Raw genomic sequence first — 24,022 nt, forward strand, 5'->3', positions numbered from 1 at the left:
CATTCTAGATTGGCCTTGTAGAATTCAATAGGGAGGCCATCTGGGCCTGACGCTTTGTCAAATTTCAGGGAGTTGATAGCAGTAGTGATTTCCTCAACAAATACCCTTTGGTTGAGGAGGATGGAGTCCTCAGGGGAGATCCTAGTGGGGATCATGGTTTTGCACTTGTCTCTAATGTCCTTAGCCTTGGCATTGTCTTCAGAGGTGAATAGGTTTTTGTAGAATAGTTCAAAAGCATCTTTGATACTGGGGAGGTCAATAATTTCTTTATTGTTGATAATCAGCCTATCAATCTTTTCCTTGGATTGTTTGTGCTTAAGTAGGTTAAAGAAGAATTTGGAGCCCTTGTCCCCAAATTGTAGCCAGTGGGTGAGAGCCCTCACCATAGCCCCACAGATCTTAACTTGCTGGTGTTTTCTAAGAGCTTCTCTAGCAAGTGCAACATGAGTAGCCTTATGAGCGCAACTAGAGTTGTTTTGGATATCGAGCTCTGAGGACTGGAGCTGGCTAATGAGCGATTTTTTAGCAAATCTGAAGTCTTTTGCCTTTTTTTGCCCTATAGTCTGTAGGGTTTTTTGCCAGGAATTCACATTAAAGTTCCATCTATCAATATGAGAGGGGAGGAGTTTGTTCCAATAGTTGAGGAGTCTGATGAGATGCAGGGCGATCAAAACATCCTGATCCTTGAGGAGGGAGGTGTTAAGCATAAATTTATAGGATTTGTTGACCTGGGTAGTCATAATATTTCTAACATTAATAAGAGCCATAATAGGGTGATGGTCGGATAGGGACGCAGGCCAAACAGAAACAGGCCTACCTTGGGCATCAAGCGAGAAGGAAAAACTCTCTTTATTAGCATAGAATCGGTCCAGCCTAGAGTAGATTCTACTCTCCCCCTTTTGAAAGTTACACCAGGTATGCCAGAGGTCGAGGGGGGAATGTCCAAGCTCCTCCAATGGATCAAACAGGGCTTTATGCAGTTTCAGCCCGTACCAGTGCTCTCTTTCTGAATTGTTCCATGCAAAGGGTAGGCCACTAGTTTTGTCAAAGCTATTTTCAACCATATTGAAATCCCCCACAATTATCCAAGGGATGTCTGGGAGAGATCTAAGCCAATCCCAAAAGGCAGTCCTATCTCTATAATCATTAGCAACATACACAGAGCAGATCCCAAAGTGAGTGCCTTTCAGATTGATGGAGGTCCAGACAACCCTATTGCATGGGGAGATACCCTTGTCAGTAATGAGATTGGACCACTTGGGATTGATAAGGAGTCCAACACCTCCCTTGCCTCTAGGGTGATTAGAGAAGATTTTAATGGCATCCTTCCAGACATAGTTAAGTGTAGTTTCAAGAGTAAGCTCAGTAGCTTTTAGTTCTTGTAATAGTAGAAAATTTGTATCCTTATGTAAGTCAAGGAGTCTTTTCATGATAAACTTTCTGTCGGGTGACTCCAACCCTCCCACATTCCAAGAAATAAATTGCATCATTACTGAGAAGGGGTTAAGGAGAAACTGCCAGCCTTAGAGCTGGAAGGATTCATGGGAGTGTCAGGAATTGTGGGGGGATTAGTCCCCTTCTTCTAATTCTTGGAGCCAAAGGGCCTCCCTTTTTTCTTGGTCATGGAGCCATGATCCAACTGGTCTTCCTCCTCCTCACTAGGGGAGGAACCAGTTAGGGGATCAATGATCCCTTCCCCATTCTGGCCCAGAAGACTCGATTTACTGTATCCCGTGCAAGACTAAGATGTTGATTTGAAGGAGGGGAGTGCATTAGGGAACATCTCAGGGGCAGTTGTAGTGTTAGCAGGAATGATTTGGATAACGCAAGATTCATCGATTTCATTAAACACCTTGGGGACACCACACTTGTCAGTAGTGTTATCAAGACCCGGAGGAGGTGCTGGAGTGGGAATCATAGAGGAGAAACTTAGGGGAGTTCCAAGTCTATGAGCCATCTCAACAGAGCCAGATCCAGAATCCGTAGCAGTGTTGCCAAGGATGGTGCCCTCAAGGATTTTAATCATAGACTTGACATTTGGATGGTCTGAAGAATGGGAGGAGGTATTCTTCCTAGAGTTGCTCTGTTTAATTCCAGATCGGATTTTATCAGCCGCCAATTCCTACGCATTTTTCCTTCGTCTTTTTTTGCTGATAGCTAATTGGAAGCCATCATTGGAGGGTGCTTCGGTGGTGTCCATGGCAGAGGCCTCAAGGGGGGTGGGCATGGGTTGGAGGGGGCTTATATTGGCTAGCCCAGGCTAGGATATCCATTGCTTAGGCCCGAGGCAAAGTTTCCACACCCAACCATCCCATTAAGAGGATTGTTCATGCTAGTTACAAAGGGGGTTGTTAGCAGGCGGAGGGGTGGTATCGGTTCCATTCACTGACGACATTGACTTGGTGCTTTTAGGATTTTGGGGGTCACCCTTGGAGGGATCGGTCTTGTTTTCAATAGTTCTTTTTTTAATAATCGGGCAATTCTTACGCTCGTGTCCTTCTTTCTTGCATAGAAAACAAGCATTTAGCCCTCCTAGGGTTTCTAAAGGGCATGAATATACCTCATTTTCTATCTTAAGATTCAGGGTATCGGGTATATCAATTCCTAGTTTGATTGAAACCAACATTCTTGCATCAAGATGGGGGATAAGTCTGTTAGAATCATCCATCCTGAAAAATTTGCCCACAGGTTCGATGATTTGGGGTAGGAAGCGCCATAGGAATGGCGGGACATTTTTAAGAAGAAGCCACCTGGGGCATGAGAGAGCCATAATTTCCTTGTTGATGGCTTCGGGCGACCAAGCAAGGGCACGTAAGGAAGTGTTTCCTATGGCCCAATATTGTTTTTTTAGGACCTCAGCCTGTGTTTTCGGTGAGGTGAAAAAAATGATAAATAAACCCTTTTGAATTTGCCTACAAAACGAAAATCTGAAACCAAGCTTTAAATTCCAAAAATTATGAAACTAGTCGTCCAAAAATTGTCGGGGGGGGGGCATTTTTCAACATCTATAGTGGCAAAGAAGATTGCTATGTTTCTTAACCTATCTTTCTCATGCAATATTTCTTTAGCCATAGCATCATTAGGCGAAATGGAGGAGAGATCGATGGAGATGGCTGAGGTCTTACCTTCTCCGTCGGGTCGAGCGAAGCTAGCCACGAACTTAGCGTTCCTATCGCAGGTAACGCCATCTCTAGGACCCGCGACGGCATCTGAGAAAGACCTCTTAGGTTTCGACGGTGAGAGTTTAGGGTTAGGCGGTGGGTCTGAGACAATAACGTCCTCAGGCTCCATTAAAGGCCAAGTGCAGTGCTCACGCGAGGGCGGTACAGTATTAAATGGGAGCACAATCAACTACTAAAACATCTAGCGATCAAAAAATAAAATAAAAAAACACACAACTGAAATGAAGTGGATGTTTTAAGTTAGGAGGCTCAAACCACATGGAGGAGAGCGGTCTCCTCCACCACCTTCACTGTTGACCTAGCTTGCAGTCTCCAGATTCGCAGTAATCGCCGTTCAATCTTCCCAACTTGTTCCTCTTAAGACATTTTAAAGTTTTCTGTAATCGCAGATTCGCAATAATCGCAGTAATCGCAGTTCCAATTAATCGCAGTAATCGCAGTTCTAATTAATCGCAGTCTCCTCCATTCTAATCTCCAGATTCGCAGTTGCAGATTCACAGATTTAATTCGCAGTTGCAGATTCACAGATTCACAGAATTAATTCAATTATAGAGAGATGTCACGAAATCAACAATTTGTGTTGAACATTAAAATTAATGGTATGGGCTTTTCACTTTTTTATATTTTTTTTAGAAAATATGAACATACGAAAAAAGATTTTATTTACGTTTAAAAAAAAAAACCTTTCTTTTTAAATATAGATTGTGAGGAGACATTGGTGGCATTACAGTGATCATCGGAAGAAAAATGTATTGAGTTAGGAGACGGTTTTGTCACTCACTGGATGTTTGTGTATTTAACGTCCTTTCCTCTGCCTATTGACGGAGACGCCATTGCGGCGACATTTATTATGGACCGACTTTTATGCTTCAAAGAATCACTGAGCGCCGCCATTAGAGATGTAGACAATGCTGTTCTTCGTTGGCGCCGTCAAATAACGTGAACTTTTGTTCACAGAGATGGGAATATCCCGCAAAGCTATATTTTTGACATGAACTTTTGTTCATAGTATTCTGTATGAATGAATGAGAATGTATTTTGGAGGTCTTAAATATATGAGCCTGCTCAGAAACAAGACAAATAATTTCCTTGGCATCCTCTTGAGAATCTTAGTCCTAAAAGATTGGAGCAAGTTGTAGCGTGAAGGCCAAAAGAGACGAGAAAGGATATCAGTTAAATACTTTGTAATTAGATTAGCTTCAAAGTTCAAGAGCAAATCTTTTATGGGAAAAAAATAAAACAGAGCTGATTAAATTGGGTGTTTTTCGATGAGGTGGGTTTCTTAGACTTGTTATGATCTGTCTTAGATAGCTTTTGAAATATCTAATTTTAAGTGGAATGGTTTAAAGCGCACACATTAAGCTTACACTTTTAGATTTAAAAGTGTTAAACATTGAGAGTTGAATGCCATTTTTTAGGTTTAATACTTTGCTTAATATGTGTGGTCACACTAAGAATACACTTCTAGGCTTAAAAATGTTAAACACTGAGAGTCGACTAACATTCTCTAGGCTTAATATGTTGCTTAGTGTGTGTGGTTTAAGGCTGGCCCTTAACCAGGGATATATTCAATGTTAGTAGAATTTCACAATCTATGGGACTATGGATTTGATTGTGTAAGTTGTTTTTGCATCAACAAAATTCGTGATCCATCATTAGAATGATATAGAGCATAAAGAGATTTAAGTTAGAGATATATTTCGAAGCTTATTATGACTTGCCCTAGAGTCCTTTTGAAATATCTAATTTTAAGTTAGGGATATATTTCTAGACTTATTATGATGTGCCCTAAATAGCTTTTGAAATATCTAAATTTAAGCTAGGGAAATAATTTTTTGTTGTTTTTCATTTGTGGATTTGAAGACAGTTCATCATAAACAATTTTATTGACATTTTTTTCGTCTTGTCTAAGATTTCTTATTGTAGATTGGGAGACATCCCATTCTACAGTATTTATCAAAGTTCATTTATTCTTTGAGGATTTATTTTCTATATTCATATTCAAGTTAGTTTTTGGATGGGAATTAATTATTAGTTGGTGGAAATAACAATAGATAGAAAAGAAAAAGAAAGAATATAAAAGATGTTAGAGGAGAATTAAAGAGAGTTATAATACAAGCAAGAAAGAACATAGAACAACAACTTCACAAAGCACACAAAGTAGCAAAAGCAACTATTGAGGGACGAATACACACACAAATTACAAAGAGAGCATACATGGTGAAATCTCCACGAGAGAACATACACAACAACTACTCTAAAATAGAACATGCATAACAAGAAGTAGAATTGTTCTGTTAACATTTTGTAATTTTTTTTAAACATGTTGTATAATCAATTTTTAGATAATATTCAAATAAAATTATGATTTATTAAATCTTCTTAATTAAATTCTTTTTATATTTCTATAAATTTATATATTTTATAATTTATAAATATTAATTTAAATTAAAAATATCAGATTAGGTTATTTGTTAAAAATATAATAGCTTTTATTAAAAAAAGTATAAAGTATAATATTGCACGGACAAAGCATTTAACACGTTCTTTCTTATGAAATCGCCGCTAAAATATAGTTTATAAACGTGATGGATTCAAAAGGAATCTTTGGAGAGACGTAGCATGATTTCATGCATTACGTGGATTGAAGTAGCTTCACACTCTTTCTTCTTTTATTGATAAAAGAGAAGGCAGTGAAATAAAAAATAGCTGAATGAGTGGTTTTTCTAGACTTGTTATGGTCTACCCTAGCTTTTAAAATATCTGATTGAGTTAGGGGAATAAATTTTTAATTTGTTTTCATTCTTGCTTTCTTTTTTTTCTTCTGAATATCTATATTTTTCTTTATTTTTTTTAATTCTCTTTTTCTTTTTATCTATTTTTTTTATTTTTTTATTTCTAGTTTTCTTTTTCTTATCTTTTTAAATATAATGGAAAAAAGTACATGTAAGACGAAAACATATTGCACAATAGATACATGTTATTGTTGATTCAAAATGACTAATTAAAATTTAGTCTTTCTTTTATTATTATCTTTTTTCATTTTATATATTACTAGAGATTATAAACAAAATATAATGCACTAGACAAGGGATTTTAGATCAAGACAATATTATTTGTTATATTTTGAATAACTTCTTAAGAAAAAAAATCGGCTCATTGAACCAATTATGTTTTAATACACACAATATTCAATATATATATATATATATATATATATATATATATATATATATATATATATATATATATATATATATATATATATGTTGGTAAACAGTTTTGTCACTGCGGTCGTTTACCTGAAACTGACCTTGTTTGCTCGATAAGCAATGACAAATGTTCCAGCAGTTGGAGAGATCGTTATGTGAAACATGATCTTCCTCTACGTTTGAGAGGGGCAGCTCCCTCGTATGATAGAGATGTTTAGGATTTTCGTGTACTTTTAACTTGAAAGTACATAAAGGAGAAAACATAGAACTTAAACAAGAAATAAAGATAGAAACCCCAACAATAGACATACAACCATCAACTGAGATTTCTCAACATTTGCAACAAATTACAAGGGGAGTTTATAACGTAATATGCTTAGCCATGAGATGACGATAAAGAGAATGACAAATCTCAACATACGCAGAGATAAGATACTTCAATACATTCAAACTAAGATACCAAAGGTTGCTTGTGCATCATCACATCAATTGTACAAATCACATATGCATAAAAAGACTACCAATTTGACATACAAGAAGTTGGCAATGATAACACATGAATACATTTATAACATACGAACTAAGACATATTCTTCATTATCCTTTTGGAAATATACAAGTCCAAAATCGTTTCCATACATACTGCAAATCAAGATGTCATTACAAGTTTCTCCTAGAATTCCAGCAGAGTTTTCCCCTCTGTAAAAAGTCCCCTTTACATTACAAATATCCTTGTATTTATAGGCTTCCCAGAATAACCACCTTAGTAACTAGCTTTATTCTTGGGTTAATAACTAACTCTTTTCTGTGTGAATTTCAAAGAGTTAATAACTTACACACTTATGTACATAAAAAGTCAACTTCCTAACCTTTAGTTACAATAAGTGAGTTAAATCACTTTTACAAATGAGAATTTGAATCTTTTAGCTTTGATGAATAACCAAGTAATAAGTTATGCTGATGTACTTCTTTGTCTACATCCACTTCATTTGGACTTTCAATATGTCTTTCCATTTGAAAGGAAAAGACAACCTTGAGGTTCTCCATAAGAATTTAAGGGATTGATTGTTGCAATATGCCCATGCATTGATAAAATGATCATTGACATGAAGAAATATTTGTCCACCAATAACCTGTCTTTGAGGAGATGCTCTCCAACCACCTTTGCATCTACTAAGTATCTTCACTTGATTGTTATCACTTGAATTTATTCAAATCCTCACGAGTTGGTGTTTGCCATCATTGGAAGTCTTAAGTCTTATTTGTAACAAATTTGATGTTCTTCACAATATAGAAAGTAGTGTTTCTTTAATGAATTCCTTTTCAAAGCATCCCACTTTGCCATTAAACCTTCATTCTAATATATAAGCAATTACAAGAAATTTGTTGAGATCTTCGATATTTAACCAAGGTAACATTGTGAGATGCCATGAATATAAGGCTCTCTTGATGAATTACTACACCATACATTTATGATGGAAGAATATTCCCATGCTAGACCTTTTGAAGATATTTCAACTTTCCACTGCTCTTTCCAAATGTTCAATGCATTCATCTTTTATTCCTTTGACATTTTGCACAATAACTTCAACATCTTCTTTAAAAACATTCAAGCACCTTTTCAAATCTGCACCATGAGACCACAATTTCTTTGAGGTATTCTATCCAACTATTTACGTGCCTTGACTACATTTTCATCTCTTGAAATATTCTAAACCCTTTTCATCAAATTGAATTTACATCTGCCATTTTGCATTCGCTAGATATTTTCTAAAGTCTTTGTTGCGAATCTCGCAAACATTGCATTTCATGAGATTACATCTCTTTCAAGGCATTCTGTCAAACACAATGTTCATGCTCTATTTCAAGGCTCCCATTTTGACGCAGGCAGAGAAGGATTGTGAGAAACAATTTGGCTTTTTACTCATCAATTGCATTTGCTCTAAATTTTGAATGTGTGAATCTTACAATCATCGCATGTCATGAGATGACATCGATCTGAGGAACTTTGTCAAACATTTCACTTGCCTTGTAGTCATTGCACACCATGAGATGTCACTTTGGAGGACCAATTTATTTTCTTATGAATTGTACTACTGAACTAGAGACATTGGTGATAGGGAACAACAAGCTTGAAGGTACAATTCCAGATATTATAGGCTAGAAGATATCCAAATTACTACAAATAGAATTTGCATATAATCAGTTTAGCGATAGCATCCCAAAATCTCTAGTAAATTGCTCCATGCTTCATTTTGTTTTAGTGACATATAACAATTTGAAAGGGGAAATAGCCCCCAAGTGGGGAATGTTGACTCGTCTACAGTCACTTCAACTTGGTAGTAATCGATTCAAAGGAAATATTTTTCCTTTTCTTCTAAACTATACACAACTGCAACATCTTGGACTAGAAGCGAACAATTTTGTGGGCTCCATTCCCTTAGATGTTGGCCTCATGCTTGCTAACTTACGATCATTTATTACAGGAGGTAATCAATTCAGTGGTGGGATGCCAAAGTCTCTAGGAAATTGTTCTCATATCTCACTTCTTGATTTTTTTGGATAACCTATTAACCGGTCCAGTGCCTCAAGAACTGGGAATGCTAACTGCTCTTGAAAGATTGTATCTTTGGGGTAATAGCTTGTCAAGCGGACAATGTGCTACAATGTGTATATTAGATGTACTCTCAAACTACTCCATCCTCAAAGCGGGCTCGAACAGATTTATCTATCAGACAACAATTTCATGGAACTTTGTCAAGGGGAACAGGAAACCTCTCTCCCAGGCTATCAAATCTTGTTTTGACGAGAAATCATATCACTGGAAATATACCAGAAGAGATTGGCAACCTTACGGGGTTGATCATTCTCTCATTCTCTTATAACAGTTTTATTGGGAATGTTCCAAGTGAATTAGGCAGTCTGAAGAATCTACAATGGTTGAACTTGAGCTCCAACAAATTCCAAGGAAACATACCACCAGAGTATAGCATGCTAGTTTGTCAAACAGTTAAACACCTTGTCTATGCTTCCACTACGTTCATTGTCTATGCCTCCACATTCTTCCTGTATAACTACTAGAGCGGCTGCGACTACAACATCTGATGCAATCCCTTCTATTTTCGTGGTTTGAACTTGTGCATATCACTCGATCATTGCATTTAATGAGACCATATTTCTTTAAGGCATTTTATCAAACACTCCTCCTGCCGCGTTTGAGCTTTCCACAATTTTCACTTCACTTGGCATTCAGTCAAACAACTCACAGAACTCCTTGTTCTCCTTATCTAAACCTTCCACATATCTGCATTTCACAACATGGTGGTGGATGGCAACATTCTTTTCATAGCTTCCATTTTGCTTTCATGTCTCCAGAGCAGCTACATTTTCAACATCTGGTGAAACCATTTATCTTTAGTGCATTGAGGAATGTTCATAACCTGCTACTTGAAGCTCTCTTTTTTGTTTTGTTTTTAAAAATATTATGAAAAAGGGTTAAGAATGCTCACTTTTTGAGCATTTCTAACCTTCTTGACAAAGTGGGACCCACAAGGTTAAGAAATAAGGTTAGAAATGCTCAAAAAGTGAGCATTCCTAACCTTTTTATGAAAGGTTAGAAATACAGGTTAGAAATGCTCAAAAAGTGAGCATTTCTAACCTTTTTTTTGGACAAAAGGTTGAGAAACGAGGTTAAGAATGCTCAAAAAGTGAGCATTTCTAACCTTGTGCTTCAACGAGCTATCCTGTACACCTTGGAAACCATTTTTCGTTGAGGATGAATCAAGGAAGAATGCCATCGATGTCTAAAGATGATTTTATTATAAAAAATGACCAAACATATTGAAATAATTTAAAATATTAAATTATCATTTGAGAAATAATTTAAATATTTTAAAAATATCGCTTTGGCTGGAGATAAATGGCATAACTTTCAAATGGTAGGGAGTTAGGTCCTGAAATTTGAAACACGCATCAATGAAAGGGAAAAAGGTCCACACAATTATTTACACCTCATGATGAATCCTTAAATGAGATATTTTAATCATTTGGGAGCAACAGACACCAAAAATTGAAAGTTTAAAATATGACAAAGTATGAACTGGATTCAAGTGAAAGTTGGACATGTGATACAAAATGATGTTTAGATCCTGAATGTCAAGTGATTTCCCTCAATTTGTGATAATTTTAAAAATTCTTTTGACTAGTAAGGACCTTGGATTGCGTGTTCACTGTTTATGCAAAAACACCTATTGGATCTTTACTCGACATTGAGACCGATTTGAAGTTCAAATTTTATGTAGGCCAAATATGGGGGCAATAGTTGGCTCTAACTAGGGACAAGGGCTGCAAAGGACGCAGGATGAACTCAAAATCTCTGGTTCGCAGGCTAGTGCACTATCCATTGGGTAATAGAGTCAGAGAGGAAACAACACAGGGAATAGCTAGAGAAACTAGACACAAAACAAAAATGGGAAGAACACAAAAAAAATTCTAACTAAAGTATGTACATGGTAGGCAAATCCCACCTCAATCTTCTCCAGGATTATCATACAAAACCATTCACAGGCTGAGAGAAATAGGCACCTTTACGGATAAGAGGCATGCATCCATGTGGCACCTGTAAGCTCAACAAGTTAGAAAGATCGATATGTAGAAAATGAGAAATATCTTTGAGCAATGAACCAAACAACCATCTCTCATCATAAATTTGTGGGCTTTCTTGAAAGATTTGGGTACCAATTTGAACATTATTGGCAATTTGTGGAATATTCTCAAGTATACCTGTATCCTCTATCTTAAGATCCCTCTAATAGTTTGGTTTGCAATACATTAATCCATGAATTGGACAACCTTCATATAACTTGTAACGTGAAGACATTTGAGTTAACACATCCATCGAATCCTATTCATGACTGTCAGCTTGAAAAACACTTGTAGAAATACACTCATCTAAAAACAAAGGATTGAGGTACACACTTCTACCATAGGAGAAGTCATCACTTGAAGCCTTCAAACACCAATTTGGAGTACAATCATTATGAGAATTAACTTCATTGGCTTCCTTCATTAGATCATCCATTACCTCATTTATCTCTACATTTTCGGTACAGTTCCCAGAACTATCCTCTTGTATAGGAGTGTCTTCTTGATCTAAAGATTCAAAAGGAAGATTGCTTTGAACCTTGAATAATTCATAAGGCATAGATTGCAATTCCATCAAGATAGGGACATTTGTTGTTATACCTTCATAGATTTCATTTTCAACCTCCTCATGAATATCTGCATTACTTTTTGTGTTCTCTTGTCCCAATGATTCCTCTTTATCACACTCTTCATAAAATTTGAAAAATTCATATTCAAGTGGCATGTATGATAAAAAGTGGATGCTTGATGGTTCATCTTCTTTCACTCGAGACTGATCTAGGAGTTTAGTAAAGGTCTCCATTTTTTAAAATGAAGAATGTCTGTAAAATTTTACTTGTGGTTGCTTCTCTGTTGATCATATCTGTACAAGGTTGTCCACTAGGTATCATACCTTTGATTTCCTCAGAAAACTCTTCATCTTCCACTGTTAGTGATGGATGAATGAGAATATCCTCTCCACATAGAAATTCATCATCAGAAGAACTGAGACACCAAGTTGGAATGAAGAATTTAGGGGATTTATCTCTATCCCTTTCCTCTTCACCATTTTCCTAAAGCTCGGGCTGCATGGAAGTCTTGAAATCATTTATTTCTCCTTCAAGCTCCTTGTCTTCAGGTTCGTGGAAGACTTCATCCTTGCTATGGTGATCTTCATAATGCTCATGGCATTTTTCAATGCAATCTTCTTTCTCTTCTTCACACACTTCATCTTGATCTTTCTTTTGACATGTACCTTTATGAGCCAATATGGCTTCATCTTCCTTAACACATGCATAATGTGATGGATCTTTTTCAAAACTTGGATCACGAGACATCTCATCAGGAGCATGCACATCTTCAAGAAAATAATTTTCTCCTTCTTTTTGTTTAATCTCTTGCAATGTTTAAAGCAGAGAAGGATGTACTTTGGCATGGTCAAGGTTCCTATTTCCATAGAAGCTTTTCAAAAATTTGATATGTGAATCATTGAGAATCTGATTTTGTTGCGAAATGGGTGGAGGAGAATGAGCATCAACATTATTATCCATTGTTGATTCAAGAATACAATCGCGAGCAAAAATTTGGTTTGCTCTTCCATCTTTTTCCTCAATCTTTTGTAGAGTCTTAAGCAGAGAAGGATTAATTTTATGACGATCAAGTTTCTTTCCATTGTAGAAAATTTTCAAGAAGTTGACTTGTTCAGGATTATCAAGACTTTGATTCTGTTGAACAATTTGTACATGAGAAAGGTCACTTTTTTCTTCATCTTTCTTGATTGTTAACTTGGGTAAATGATCGCAAGCGAGAAAACCAATCTCCTTTCCATCTTTTTCTTCAATGTCTTGCAACACACGACATAAGGAGGGATGAAACTTATCTGGAGTAAACTGCATGCCACCATAAAATTTCTTCAAGAAGTCAACTTGTATGGGCTCATCAGAAACTTGATTCTTTGGATATACATAGTCTTCATCGTCACTTTCACTATCACTTTCCAACTTTCCTTTGTACCAAACCATTGTTCTAAATTCGATCTTTCAAAAAGAGTCACCAACCTTCATTCTGAAGAAGGTACCTTACAATATTTGAGGAACAAAGCACACTGGTATGTTGCTCCCCAACAGAGTTGCCAAAAATATGTTGGTAAACAGTTTTGTCACTGCGGTCATTTACCTGAAACTGACCCTGTTTGCCGGATAAGAAGTGACAAATATTGCAATAGTTGGAGAGATGATTCTGCTTGAGAGGGGAAACTCCCTCACATGATAGGGGTGTTTAGGATTTTTGCATACTTTTAACCTGAAAGTACATAAAGGAGAAAACGTAGAACTTAAACAAGAAATAAAGATAGAAACCCCAACAATAGACATACTACCATCAACTGAGATTTCTCAACATTTGCAACAAATTACAAGGGGATTTTTTAACATAATATGCTTAGCCATGAGATGACGATAAAGAAGAATGACAAATCTCAACATACATAGAGATAAGATACTTCAACACATTCAAATTGAGATACCAAAGGTTGCTTGTGCATCATCACATCAATTGTACAAATCACATATGCATAAAAAGACTACCAATTTGACATACGAGAAGTTGGCAATGATAACACATGAATACATTTAGAACATATGAACTAAGATGTATTCTTCATTATCCTTTTGGAAATATGCAAGTCCAAAATCATTTCCATACATAGTGCAAATCAAGATGTCATTACAAGTTTCTCCTAGAATTCCAGCAGAGTTTTCCCCTCTGTAAAAAGTCCCCTTTACATTACAAATAGCCTTGTATTTATAGGCTTCCTAGAATAACCACCTTAGTAACTAACTCTCTTCTGCATGAATTTCAAAGAGTTAATAACTTACACACTTATGCGCCAAAAAAGTCAACTTCCTAACCTTTAGTTACAATAAGTGAGTTAAATCACTTTTACAAATGAGAATTTGAAACTTTTAGCTTTGATTAATAACCAAGTAATAAGTTATGTTGAGGTACTTCTTTGTCTACATCCACTTCATTTGGACTTTCAATATGTCTTTCCATTTGAAAGGAAAAGACAACCTTGAGGTTCTCCATAAGAATTTAAGGGATTGATTGTTGCAATATGCCCATGCATTGATAAAATGATCATTGACACGAAGAAATATTTGTCCACCAATAACCTATCTTTGAGGATATGCTCTCCAACCACCTCTGTATCTACTAAGTATCTTCACTTGATTGTTATCACTTAAATTTATTTAAATCCTCACAAGTTGGTGTTTGCCATCATTGGAAGTCTTAAGTCTTATTTGGAACAAATTTGATGTTTTTCACAATATAGAAAGTAGTGTTTCTTTAATGAATCCCTTTTCAAAGTATCCCACTTTGCCATTAAACCTCCATTCTAATATATAAGCAATTACAAGAAATTTGTTGAGATCTTCGATATTTAACCAAGGTAACATTGTGAGATGCCATGAGTATACAACACTTTGTGTACATGAATATAAGGCTCTCTTGATGAATTAATACACCATGCATTTATGATGGAAGAATATTCCCATGCTAGACCTTTTCAAGATTTTTCAACTTTCCACTGCTCTTTCCAAATGTTCAATGCATTCATCTTTTATTCCTTTGACATTTTGCACAATAACTTCAACATCTTCTTTAAAAACTTTCAAGCGCCTTTTCAAATCTGCATCATGAGACCATGATACCACAATTTCTTTGAGGTATTCTATCCAACGATTTACGTGCCTTGACTACATTTTCATCTTTTAAAATATTGTAAACCCTTTTCATGAAAATGAATTTACATCTGCCATTTTGCATTTGCTAGATATTTTCTAAAGTCTTTGTTGTGAATCTCGCAAAAATTGCATTTCATGAGATTACATCTCTTTCAAGGCATTTTGTCAAACACAACGTTCATGCTCTATTTCAAGGCTCCCATTTTGACATAGTCAGAGAAGGATGCTGAGAAACAATTTGGCTTTTTACTCATCAATCGCATTTGCTCTAAATTTTGAATGTGCGAATCTTACAATCATTGCATGTCATGAGATGACATCGATCTAAATAACTTTGTCAAACATTTCACTTGCCTTGTAGTCGTTGCAGACCATGAGATGTCGCTTTGGAGGATCAAATTATTTTCTTATGAACTGTACTACTGAACTGAAGACATTGGCGATAGGGAACAACAAGCTTGAAGGTACAATTCCAGATATTATAGGCTAGAAGATATCCAAATTACTACAAATAGAATTGACGTATAATCAGTTTAGCGACAACATCCCAAAATCTCTAGGAAATTGCTCCAGGCTTCATTTTGTTTCAGTGACATATAACAATTTGAGCGGGGAAATACCCCTCGAGTGGGGAATGCTGACTCGTCTACAACCACTTCAACTTGGTAGTAATCAGTTCAAAGGAAATATTTTTCCTTTTCTTCTAAACTGTACACAATTACAATATCTTGGACTAGAAGTGAACAATTTTTTGGGCTCCATTCCCTCAGATGTTGGCCTCATGCTTGCTAACTTACGATCATTTATTGTGAGAGGTAATCAATTCAGTGGCGGCATGCCAAAGTCTCTAGGAAATTGTTCTCATCTCTCACTTCTTGATAACTCAGATAACCTATTAACCGGTCCGGTGCCTCAGGAACTGGGAATACTAACTGCCCTTGAAAGATTGTATCTTTGGGGTAATAGCTTGTCAAGCAGATAGTGTGCTACAATGTGTCTATTAGATGCACTTTCAAACTACTCCATCCTCGAAGCGGGCTCAAACAGATTTATCTATCTAACAACAATTTCATGGAACTTTGTCAAGGGGAATAGGAAACCTCTCTCCCAGGCTATCAAATCTTGTTTTGATGAGCAATCATATCACTGGCAATATACCAGAAGAGATTGGCAACCTTACAGGGTTGATCATTCACTCATTCTCTTATAACAATTTTATTGGGAATGTTCCAAGTGAATTAGGTAGTCTGAAGAATCTACAATGGTTGAACTTGAGGTCTAGTAAATTCCAAGGAAACATACTGCCTGAGTTTAGCATGTTGGTTTGTCAAATAGTTAAATGCTTTGTCTATGGTTCCACTACGTGCATTGTCTATGCCTCCACATTCTGCCTGCATAACTACCAGAGCAGCTATGACTACAACATTTGATGCAATCCCTTCTATTTCCGTGGTTTGAACTTGTGCATATCACTCGATCATTGCATTTAATGAGACCATATTTCTTTAAGGCATTTTATCAAACACTTCTCCTGCCGCGTTTGAGCTTTCCACAATTTTCACTTCACTTGGCATTCAGTCAAACAACTCACAGAACTCCTTGTTCTCCTTATCTAAACCTTCCACATATCTGCATTTCACGGCATGGTGGTGGATGGCAACACTCCTTTCATAGCTTCCATTTTGCTTTCATGTCTCCAGAGAAGCTGCATTTTCAACATCTGGTGAAACCATTTATCTTTAGTGCATTGATGAATGTTCATAACCTGTTACTTGAAGCTCTTTTTTTTTTAAAAAAAAAACTCTTATGAAAAAGGGTTAAGAATGCTCACTTTTTAAGCATTTCTAACCTTCTTGACAAAGTGGGACCTGCAAGGTTAAGAAATGAGGCTAGAAATGCTCAAAAAGTGAGAATTCCTAACCTTTTTATGAAAGGTTAGAAATACGGTTTAGAAATGCTCAAAAAGTGAGCATTTCTAACCTTTTTTTTGACAAAAGGTTGAGAAACGAGGTTAAGAATGCTCAAAAAGTGAGCATTTCTAAGCTTGTACTTGAACGAGCTCTCCTTTACACCTTGGAAACCATTTTTCGGTGAGGATGAATCAAGGAAGAATGCCACTGATGTCTAAAGACAATTTTATTATCACAAATGACCAAACATATTTAAATAATTTAAAATATTAAATTATCATTTGAGAAATAATTTAAATATTTTAAATATATCGCTTTGGCTGAAGAAAAATGCTATAACTTTCAAACGATAGGGAGTTAGGTCCTGAAATTCAAAACACGCATCAATGAAAGGGAAAAAGGTCCACACAATTATTTACACCTCATGACGAAGCCTTAAATGAGATATTTTAATCATTTGGGAGCAACAAACACCAAAAATTGAAAGTTTAAAATATGACAAAGTATGAACTGGGTTTAGGTGAAAGTTGGACATGTGATACAAAATGATGTTTAGATCTTGAATATCAAGTGATTTCCCTCAATTTATGATAATTTTCAAAATTCTTTCATTTTTCATATTTTGACTAGTAAGGACCTTGGATTGCATGTTCACTGTTTACGCAAAAATAGCTATTGGATCTTTACTCGACACTGAGACTGATTTGAAGTTCAAATTTATGTAGGCCAAATATGGGGGAAACAATATACAAATACATATACATATGTATGTGTATGTCTATACACACACACACACACACATACATACATGTATGAGTGAGAGAGAGAGAGAGAGAGAGAGAGAGAGAGAGAGAGAGAGAGAGAGAGAGAGAGATGTTTGGTCAAGACCCCATGACGAGTGAAACTCGTAGGGTATAAAGATGCACTTTGCTCCACCAGATGTGTTGAATCCATCTTCTCTTCGTCCGCCATCTATTTATTTTTATTAAATAAAAACATTGCAATTATAGAATTTAAAAGTAAAAAATATTTACAAATTATGATAATTTATATTATCATAGATTTGAGTTTAACGTTTTTAATAATTTATTTTAATCAAATATATTTATTAATGTAGAAACCTAAAACTGTCCCGCTTAATTAAATAAATATTTTATTTATTTAATTATTTTATCCAAATTCTTCTATTAATTAAATAAATTTTTATTTATTTAATTAATTCATTTAGCCCCTTCTAGCCTTTCCTTATTTAAATAAATATTTATTTATTTATTTAAATCATATTTTCCCTAAATTAAATAAATATTTTATTTATTTAATTGGTTCCACCTCTTCTATTAATTAAATAAATTTTTATTTAATTAATTAATTAATTAAATAAATTTTTATTTAATTAATTAATTAATTAGTTTTTTTCCCTCTATGACACATGCCATTTATCTTTTAATTTTCCTCTACCTACCCCCTTCATTATTTAATTATTTCTTTTACCTACCCTTTAATCATAGCCAACCATTTATTTATTTCACCTCTTAATCTTATCCCTCCATTTTCTAAAGTGTCTTCTATATAAGATGGATACTCTCATTCTTTCACAACCCTAGCTAATGTGTTTATCAATCTTTCTTGCGATCAAGCAACTTTATTAATCGCCATCTGTTCTTTGTTGAGTTCTTGTGAACAATACAAAATCTGAGACCAAATATATCAAATAAGATCAATGGAGACAGGAGACAATGGAGATCAAACCCTACTTGGCATGTGAATGGTATTATTGCTTCAATTTGTTGATTTGCATGTTCTTAGGTATCTTCATTGGTGTATGGTGAATGTTTTATTGTAGAACTAGGATTGTTTGTGGTTGGATCTTTGTGATTTTGCAATAGTTTGTCATCATTATTTTTCATCTCACACAATTAAGTTTAGAGAAGAGAAAGAATCAAATTATTACTCTGAAAGATATATGAGAGTCCATAACCAAGCATTTTGCGATAAATTTTTGTGAAGATAAATCCATCTGAAACCATTTCAATTACATAAGTTATATATATTTCATAAAATCAAACACTTTTGTTAAGTCTAGATCACCACATAGGCTAAATAAAAGTCTAGAATAAACATTTACATGAGCATTTTTTTTCTAGGTAGATCCATCTAATATATGACATAGTCTTAAATATCTTTAAATTAAGAAGGAATCCAACAACCATGCAAACCGTATGGGAGTGCATAAGGAAGCTTTGCACGAGCAACCTCAGTGAAGGTGGATCCATCTAAAACTATAGCAAACCCATGACCATCTTTGTCACTCACTATTGATATCACCACTCCTGTACAATTTAATAGCTTACTTTAATATGACACAATTATAAATAGCTATGAAACTAATTAATTGTTAGATTTAGTGTTAAAGACCCTCACCATCATCTTCTGCCTTTGCTCCAGAATGTCCTATAAAGAAGGGTTCAGAGGGAATGCTCCCTTCACTATACCATTTCTTTACTGATTTCTCTTTCAAGTCAATCTAGATAATTTATTATCAAAATATTAGCCACATGTATCTATGTTATTATTTATTTTAGCAAGTAAAGGAAAGGTAATATGACCTTTGTAAGAGAATTGAGAAAATGACAAGGGCACTCTACTGCACATCCATATGCATAACGATACTCCTTTCCTTTGTATTTTGGATTAATATTGCACATGTCTATCCCCCTTCCGTGCTCCTTTGATGGAACTACAATATCTAATGTTTCTCTTGGGCTACCATTGAGAGGTACAGTAAAGCGTCCTACTCTATTTGAAAAGAATAAAATTATTTTGATAATGTATATCTTCTCATCAAATATAAGAAAATAAAATAATTTTTTTATAGAGTTATTATTATTTAATATTTTCACAGTTGGGATAGATAATGTTGAATAGCCACACTGGAATCATATGTGAAAATAAAAAAAATAAAGGTTCCATAATGAATGCAATAATTAAAAAAAATATAAGATAAATTACCTTGAATCTGGAAGACTATCCTCTCCAAAAAATGATCTTAATTCTTGTAGGAGTATTCTTTCCATGATTGCAACACTACTATTATATTCACAACAATCAACTATGACTGATATGGGCTTGCTAGTAGCCTCATCTTTCTCTTCATAAGCATTGATGAAGTGAAAAGTCATAAATTGAGGAACCTCAACAGAAGCAACCTGTAACAACCTTTGGTCAACCCAATTTGTGATAGACATATTCAATTAGCCATCTATGGATATATAATTTTATTACTAAAGAATACATGTACTTACTGTCTCTCCTGTTTCTTTACAAACTATGTGCATAAATGCTTTAGCATCCTGATGCCATTGTAAGAGATCCCCACTTAACATACTCTCTAGATGATATTTCATGGGCATTTCAGGGACAATAACAAAATTATCTGTTACTGTAAATGAATGCACCCATCCTACACAAGGACCACTTTTGCATTTCACCTGAATTACTCACACCAAGACTATTAGATATGTCTATTTTAATTGAGTTTATTTGATTTTTTTTAAATTGGTTGAGTACTTTAGAATTGGGTTTGTGAGGATATTCTACACAAAGATACCAATTAATTTCTTATATTAAAAAAAATATTTGTTGAAAATGATTTTTAAAGGATCAAGATAATTTTTAGAGCTCTTCTTTGACTAAATAGAAAAAATGGTCTTACCTTTCCAATTAAATTTCTTTCATTAGTTCCAGAACACATCTGAATAACGTTGTAACCAGAGTTAGTTAGATCTGGAAGTAGTCAAATAAGTTTACTATCAAACACTAAAGGGTGTCTTGATTGGTTGAAACCCTGAAAACCATGTACATCAAATATTTAATAAGCACCTTTTTATTCTAAAATAAATAATCATTCAAAAATATTTTATCATTTAACAATATAATCATCATTGTGGTGTTGAACTTCTTGTGTGCTATATAATTTAAATATTGAATATACACATTATTATATAACATATTATTTAGAATATCCTTTGAAGCTAGTGATTTGATTCATAATCATTTATGGAAATGGAAATCAATTACCCCTAATTTATTTGTGTATTTAATGGGACCAATTGTTTCCAATGAGTTGGGGTCAATTTGGAGAGTTCCTTTCGTAGTTTCGGTCAAACACATAACTCGACCATCACCCATCCTATGAAACACAAATGATTTTTGTCAAACATTCTTAATCATAGTCATTTATGTTCACATCCATAGTATTTTTGAAGTATAGGAATAACAACCTAATAACTGATATAATGGCATTATTTGTGATTGCACTGCTAGATAACGCGCTTACCATGTTCCAAATGGCTGACAAGATATTTGATGGCTTTGGAAGTTTTGAAAATTCACGATAATATACTCTATTGTTTTTTTTGGCAGCTTTGTAAGCCTTAGATTGTAATTGTGCATGCCCTCCAAATATGTGTCCATTTTCAAAATGGAGGCGGACCAAAGTTGCATATCTTATATCACAAAGAAAAAATCATTATTAGAAACATATAACATCAAAATAATAACCTAAGTTATATAAGATATAATTAGTTATAACAAGTTTGTGTATAATATATCTTCTTAAATTTTACACACGATCCATAAAAATTTAAAATTAATTATTTTTAGATAATTATAAATATATTATTAATTAATTCGATCAAGGAATTCCAACGCTAACCTCTATGGTATTTCTCAATGATATTACCTCTATTTACCTTGTAAAATAATTTGTCGCTACCAAGATCCACTTGTGACAAACATTATAAGGTAGATATTTTTTTACATAAATTAATAATGTAAAAATTCATTACAACCTTCAAACAAAGGTAAGGACTTAATGTAAACGGGAGGACCCCAGATTTGAGAACCAGTATTGTGGGGTGACCCCTCACAATTCATGGAGATTAAACTATACTATAAGATACGAAAGTGTAATGATTCTCGTACCAATACAACGACTGTGATGGTTTCCTAATGGTGCCAAACTTTAAAATTGGAATGGAATTTGGACACGTAGGAAGCACATGCAAGATTTTGCTAAAGATTCTGTTTTAAAAATTAAGGAAATAAATGTTTAAAGATATGTGACAAGTGAGAGAACAATCTTAGGAATGATTAAGTATCGTATTCTTCCCTGTGCAATCACTGTTAAACTGCAGTTGATTCCAATACAATATTTTATGAGACGTGGAAGGTGGTGAAATAAGATATTTTAAAGATATGTAGTGTTTGATACAATTCTTTAGTTTTTTCAATTCAAAGAGACAAAATTTATGAGTGGACTCTGATAATACTCGGAGTGATCTATTTCGTAGTTTGATAAAAATGAAAAACTAGAAACGAGAAAATTATTAATGTATCAGTTGAGTGGTCATTCCTTTTATAGAGAAATGACTGTGAGTTGTTGGCATGTAATTTTTGAATTGTTTGTTCGAAATGATTTATCAATATTTATTATTTCTTTTTTTATATATATATTTGAATTTATTGTTGAAAGAAAACGTAGCAAAGATATTTTAATTGTTGGCATGTTATTTTTGAATTGTTGATTCGAAATGACTTATCAATATTTATTATTTCTTTTTTTATATATATATTTCACTAAAGTTTATTAAAAAATACGATTTAGCAGAAAAGACACTTTACATCAAGATAATAGAAATTTTTTATATTTTGAATAATTATTTTAAAAAATTGTCACATTAAACAATTGTGTTTTTCAAAATATTTATTTATAAATATATATTTATCAAAATAGAGAATAACCAATGCATGCAATAAAATTTCAAGTTATAATGAAAAAATTGAAGAAAAATCATAAGTTAAATAAAAGGCTACATCTCACTTAACCTCATCTTTTAACATTTGATCAATAACTAAATTATAATATCAACTTTACAAAAAAATTAATACAAATATTTTTAATTAAAAAAAAAGTTCATTAAGTCTGCTAAAAATTTACACTTCATTAGTTTACATCATTTCAAAATTCAAAACATGTCACTTTTTAGTGATTCAAATTAAATGGTTATATCATCGTTTGTCATTTCCTTTATAATACTGAGACATAGCTTTGAACTTTTACCTCCCCCCCCTCTCTCTCCACACGCACACACATTTCTCTCTTTTCTACTCTCTCTCCCCCTTTTTATTTCTATATCTCTCTCTTTACCTCTCTCTATCTCTATACCTCTACCACAATCTCTCTTCCCCGAGTTTGTCACTCTCCCTCCCTCCCTATCCATCTCTCTTTCTTCACTTCTCTCTCTTTATCTATACCTCTCTTTTTTGTCTCTTTTCACTCCTTCCTCTTTTCCTCTCTCTTCTTCTTCTCTTTGCTATTATATCTATTTTCATATTTATCACTTATTACATTTTCTATCTAGCTCTCCCTTTTCTCTTCCTCTCTTCTTCTATATCTCTTTTTTTCTCTCTCCCTTCCCTATATATACAAATGACCATTCATAAGTGAATGGCATCTAATATTATATACCATTTCTTCCTGCTCTAAAATAGATGTTATAGGTTCAACTTGCAATGAGGATGGCCTATGTGGTTATCGTCCAACCCCTGGGAGAAATCTCTGATTCACTATGTGGATCTATTCGTTCGTTTGGATCGGTCCAACCATAATCCACAAACAACTTCGTGACTCAATTTTTTCTTCCGCAACTCATCCTGCCATCTGCATTAAAGCGTTGGGAAGAGTGAGGTGCACTACAAACTCTCCTTATAGAACATCCATTGGGTGTGGTACTCCACCTCCACTGGGTGCACAATCGTAAAGAAAGGAATAATTCGAGCAGCCATGAATGGAGAGAGGAAGTAGCCTCTAAAGACTGAATTCGCACTCTAACCTTGCGGCTTACCGAGGATTTAAATGAAACTGCAACCATTCGTTTGAATTTCAAATTTGAATCTCTCATCTCCCGCCCCATTGAAAGGAGTAAGAACTAAGAAGAGGATTTCTTCGATTGGATCAAACAACACAGCCATAAGAGTTGCAAGAGTAAATGGGCCATCCTGAGATTTGTTAACGGCTGGAACTGTATTCATTACATAACATCCAGAGAGGAGCTGGAACAGTTGGGCATCGTCTGATGTGTTTACTTGAAGCGCACTTCAATTCCAAGGAGTGGATTCATTTTTAAAGAATCAAAGGGAGTTGTCTTTCTTTTCTGCTACCATTGCTTTCTTTTCTGCAGTGACAATATTCACATGGCATCCATATTGTTTAGAGAGCAATTATACCAAGATTGAAGTAGAATAATTACATGTTTTGTTTCCCTTGTCTGCGATCTTTTGTAAAATAT

The 24,022-nt window shown here is 34.5% G+C and overlaps 1 protein-coding gene across 1 annotated transcript; it reads right to left on the minus strand.

The window, feature by feature from the left end:
• Positions 1–14,595: 14,595 nt before the first annotated feature.
• On the minus strand, positions 14,596–23,765 carry LOC131864801 (carotenoid cleavage dioxygenase 8 homolog B, chloroplastic-like). The gene is made up of 8 exons (XM_059215274.1): positions 23,603–23,765; positions 20,386–20,456; positions 19,976–20,161; positions 19,683–19,879; positions 19,280–19,469; positions 19,095–19,197; positions 18,890–19,003; positions 14,596–14,708 (listed from the first exon to the last, which is right to left on the minus strand). The coding sequence occupies exons 1-8, from the start codon at positions 23,763–23,765 to the stop codon at positions 14,596–14,598; spliced, it is 1,137 nt and encodes a 378-aa protein (XP_059071257.1).
• Positions 23,766–24,022: the final 257 nt, after the last annotated feature.

The sequence above is a fragment of the Cryptomeria japonica genome, chromosome 2 (assembly GCF_030272615.1).
Source record: "Cryptomeria japonica chromosome 2, Sugi_1.0, whole genome shotgun sequence".
NCBI classification, from domain to species: Eukaryota; Viridiplantae; Streptophyta; class Pinopsida; order Cupressales; family Cupressaceae; genus Cryptomeria; species Cryptomeria japonica.

Excerpts from the sequence above, each read along its gene's own strand:
- LOC131864801 (XM_059215274.1), bottom strand. The coding sequence starts at position 23,765 with ATGAATACAGTTCCAGCCGTTAACAAATCTCAGGATGGCCCATTTACT. Across the intron at positions 20,457-23,602 it reads ATTTGAAATTCAAACGAATG|ATCTAACTAACTCTGGTTAC; the intron begins GTTGCAGTTTCA and ends GACTACTTCCAG. Across the intron at positions 19,880-19,975 it reads GTAAAGAAACAGGAGAGACA|GTTGCTTCTGTTGAGGTTCC; the intron begins GTAAGTACATGT and ends AGGTTGTTACAG.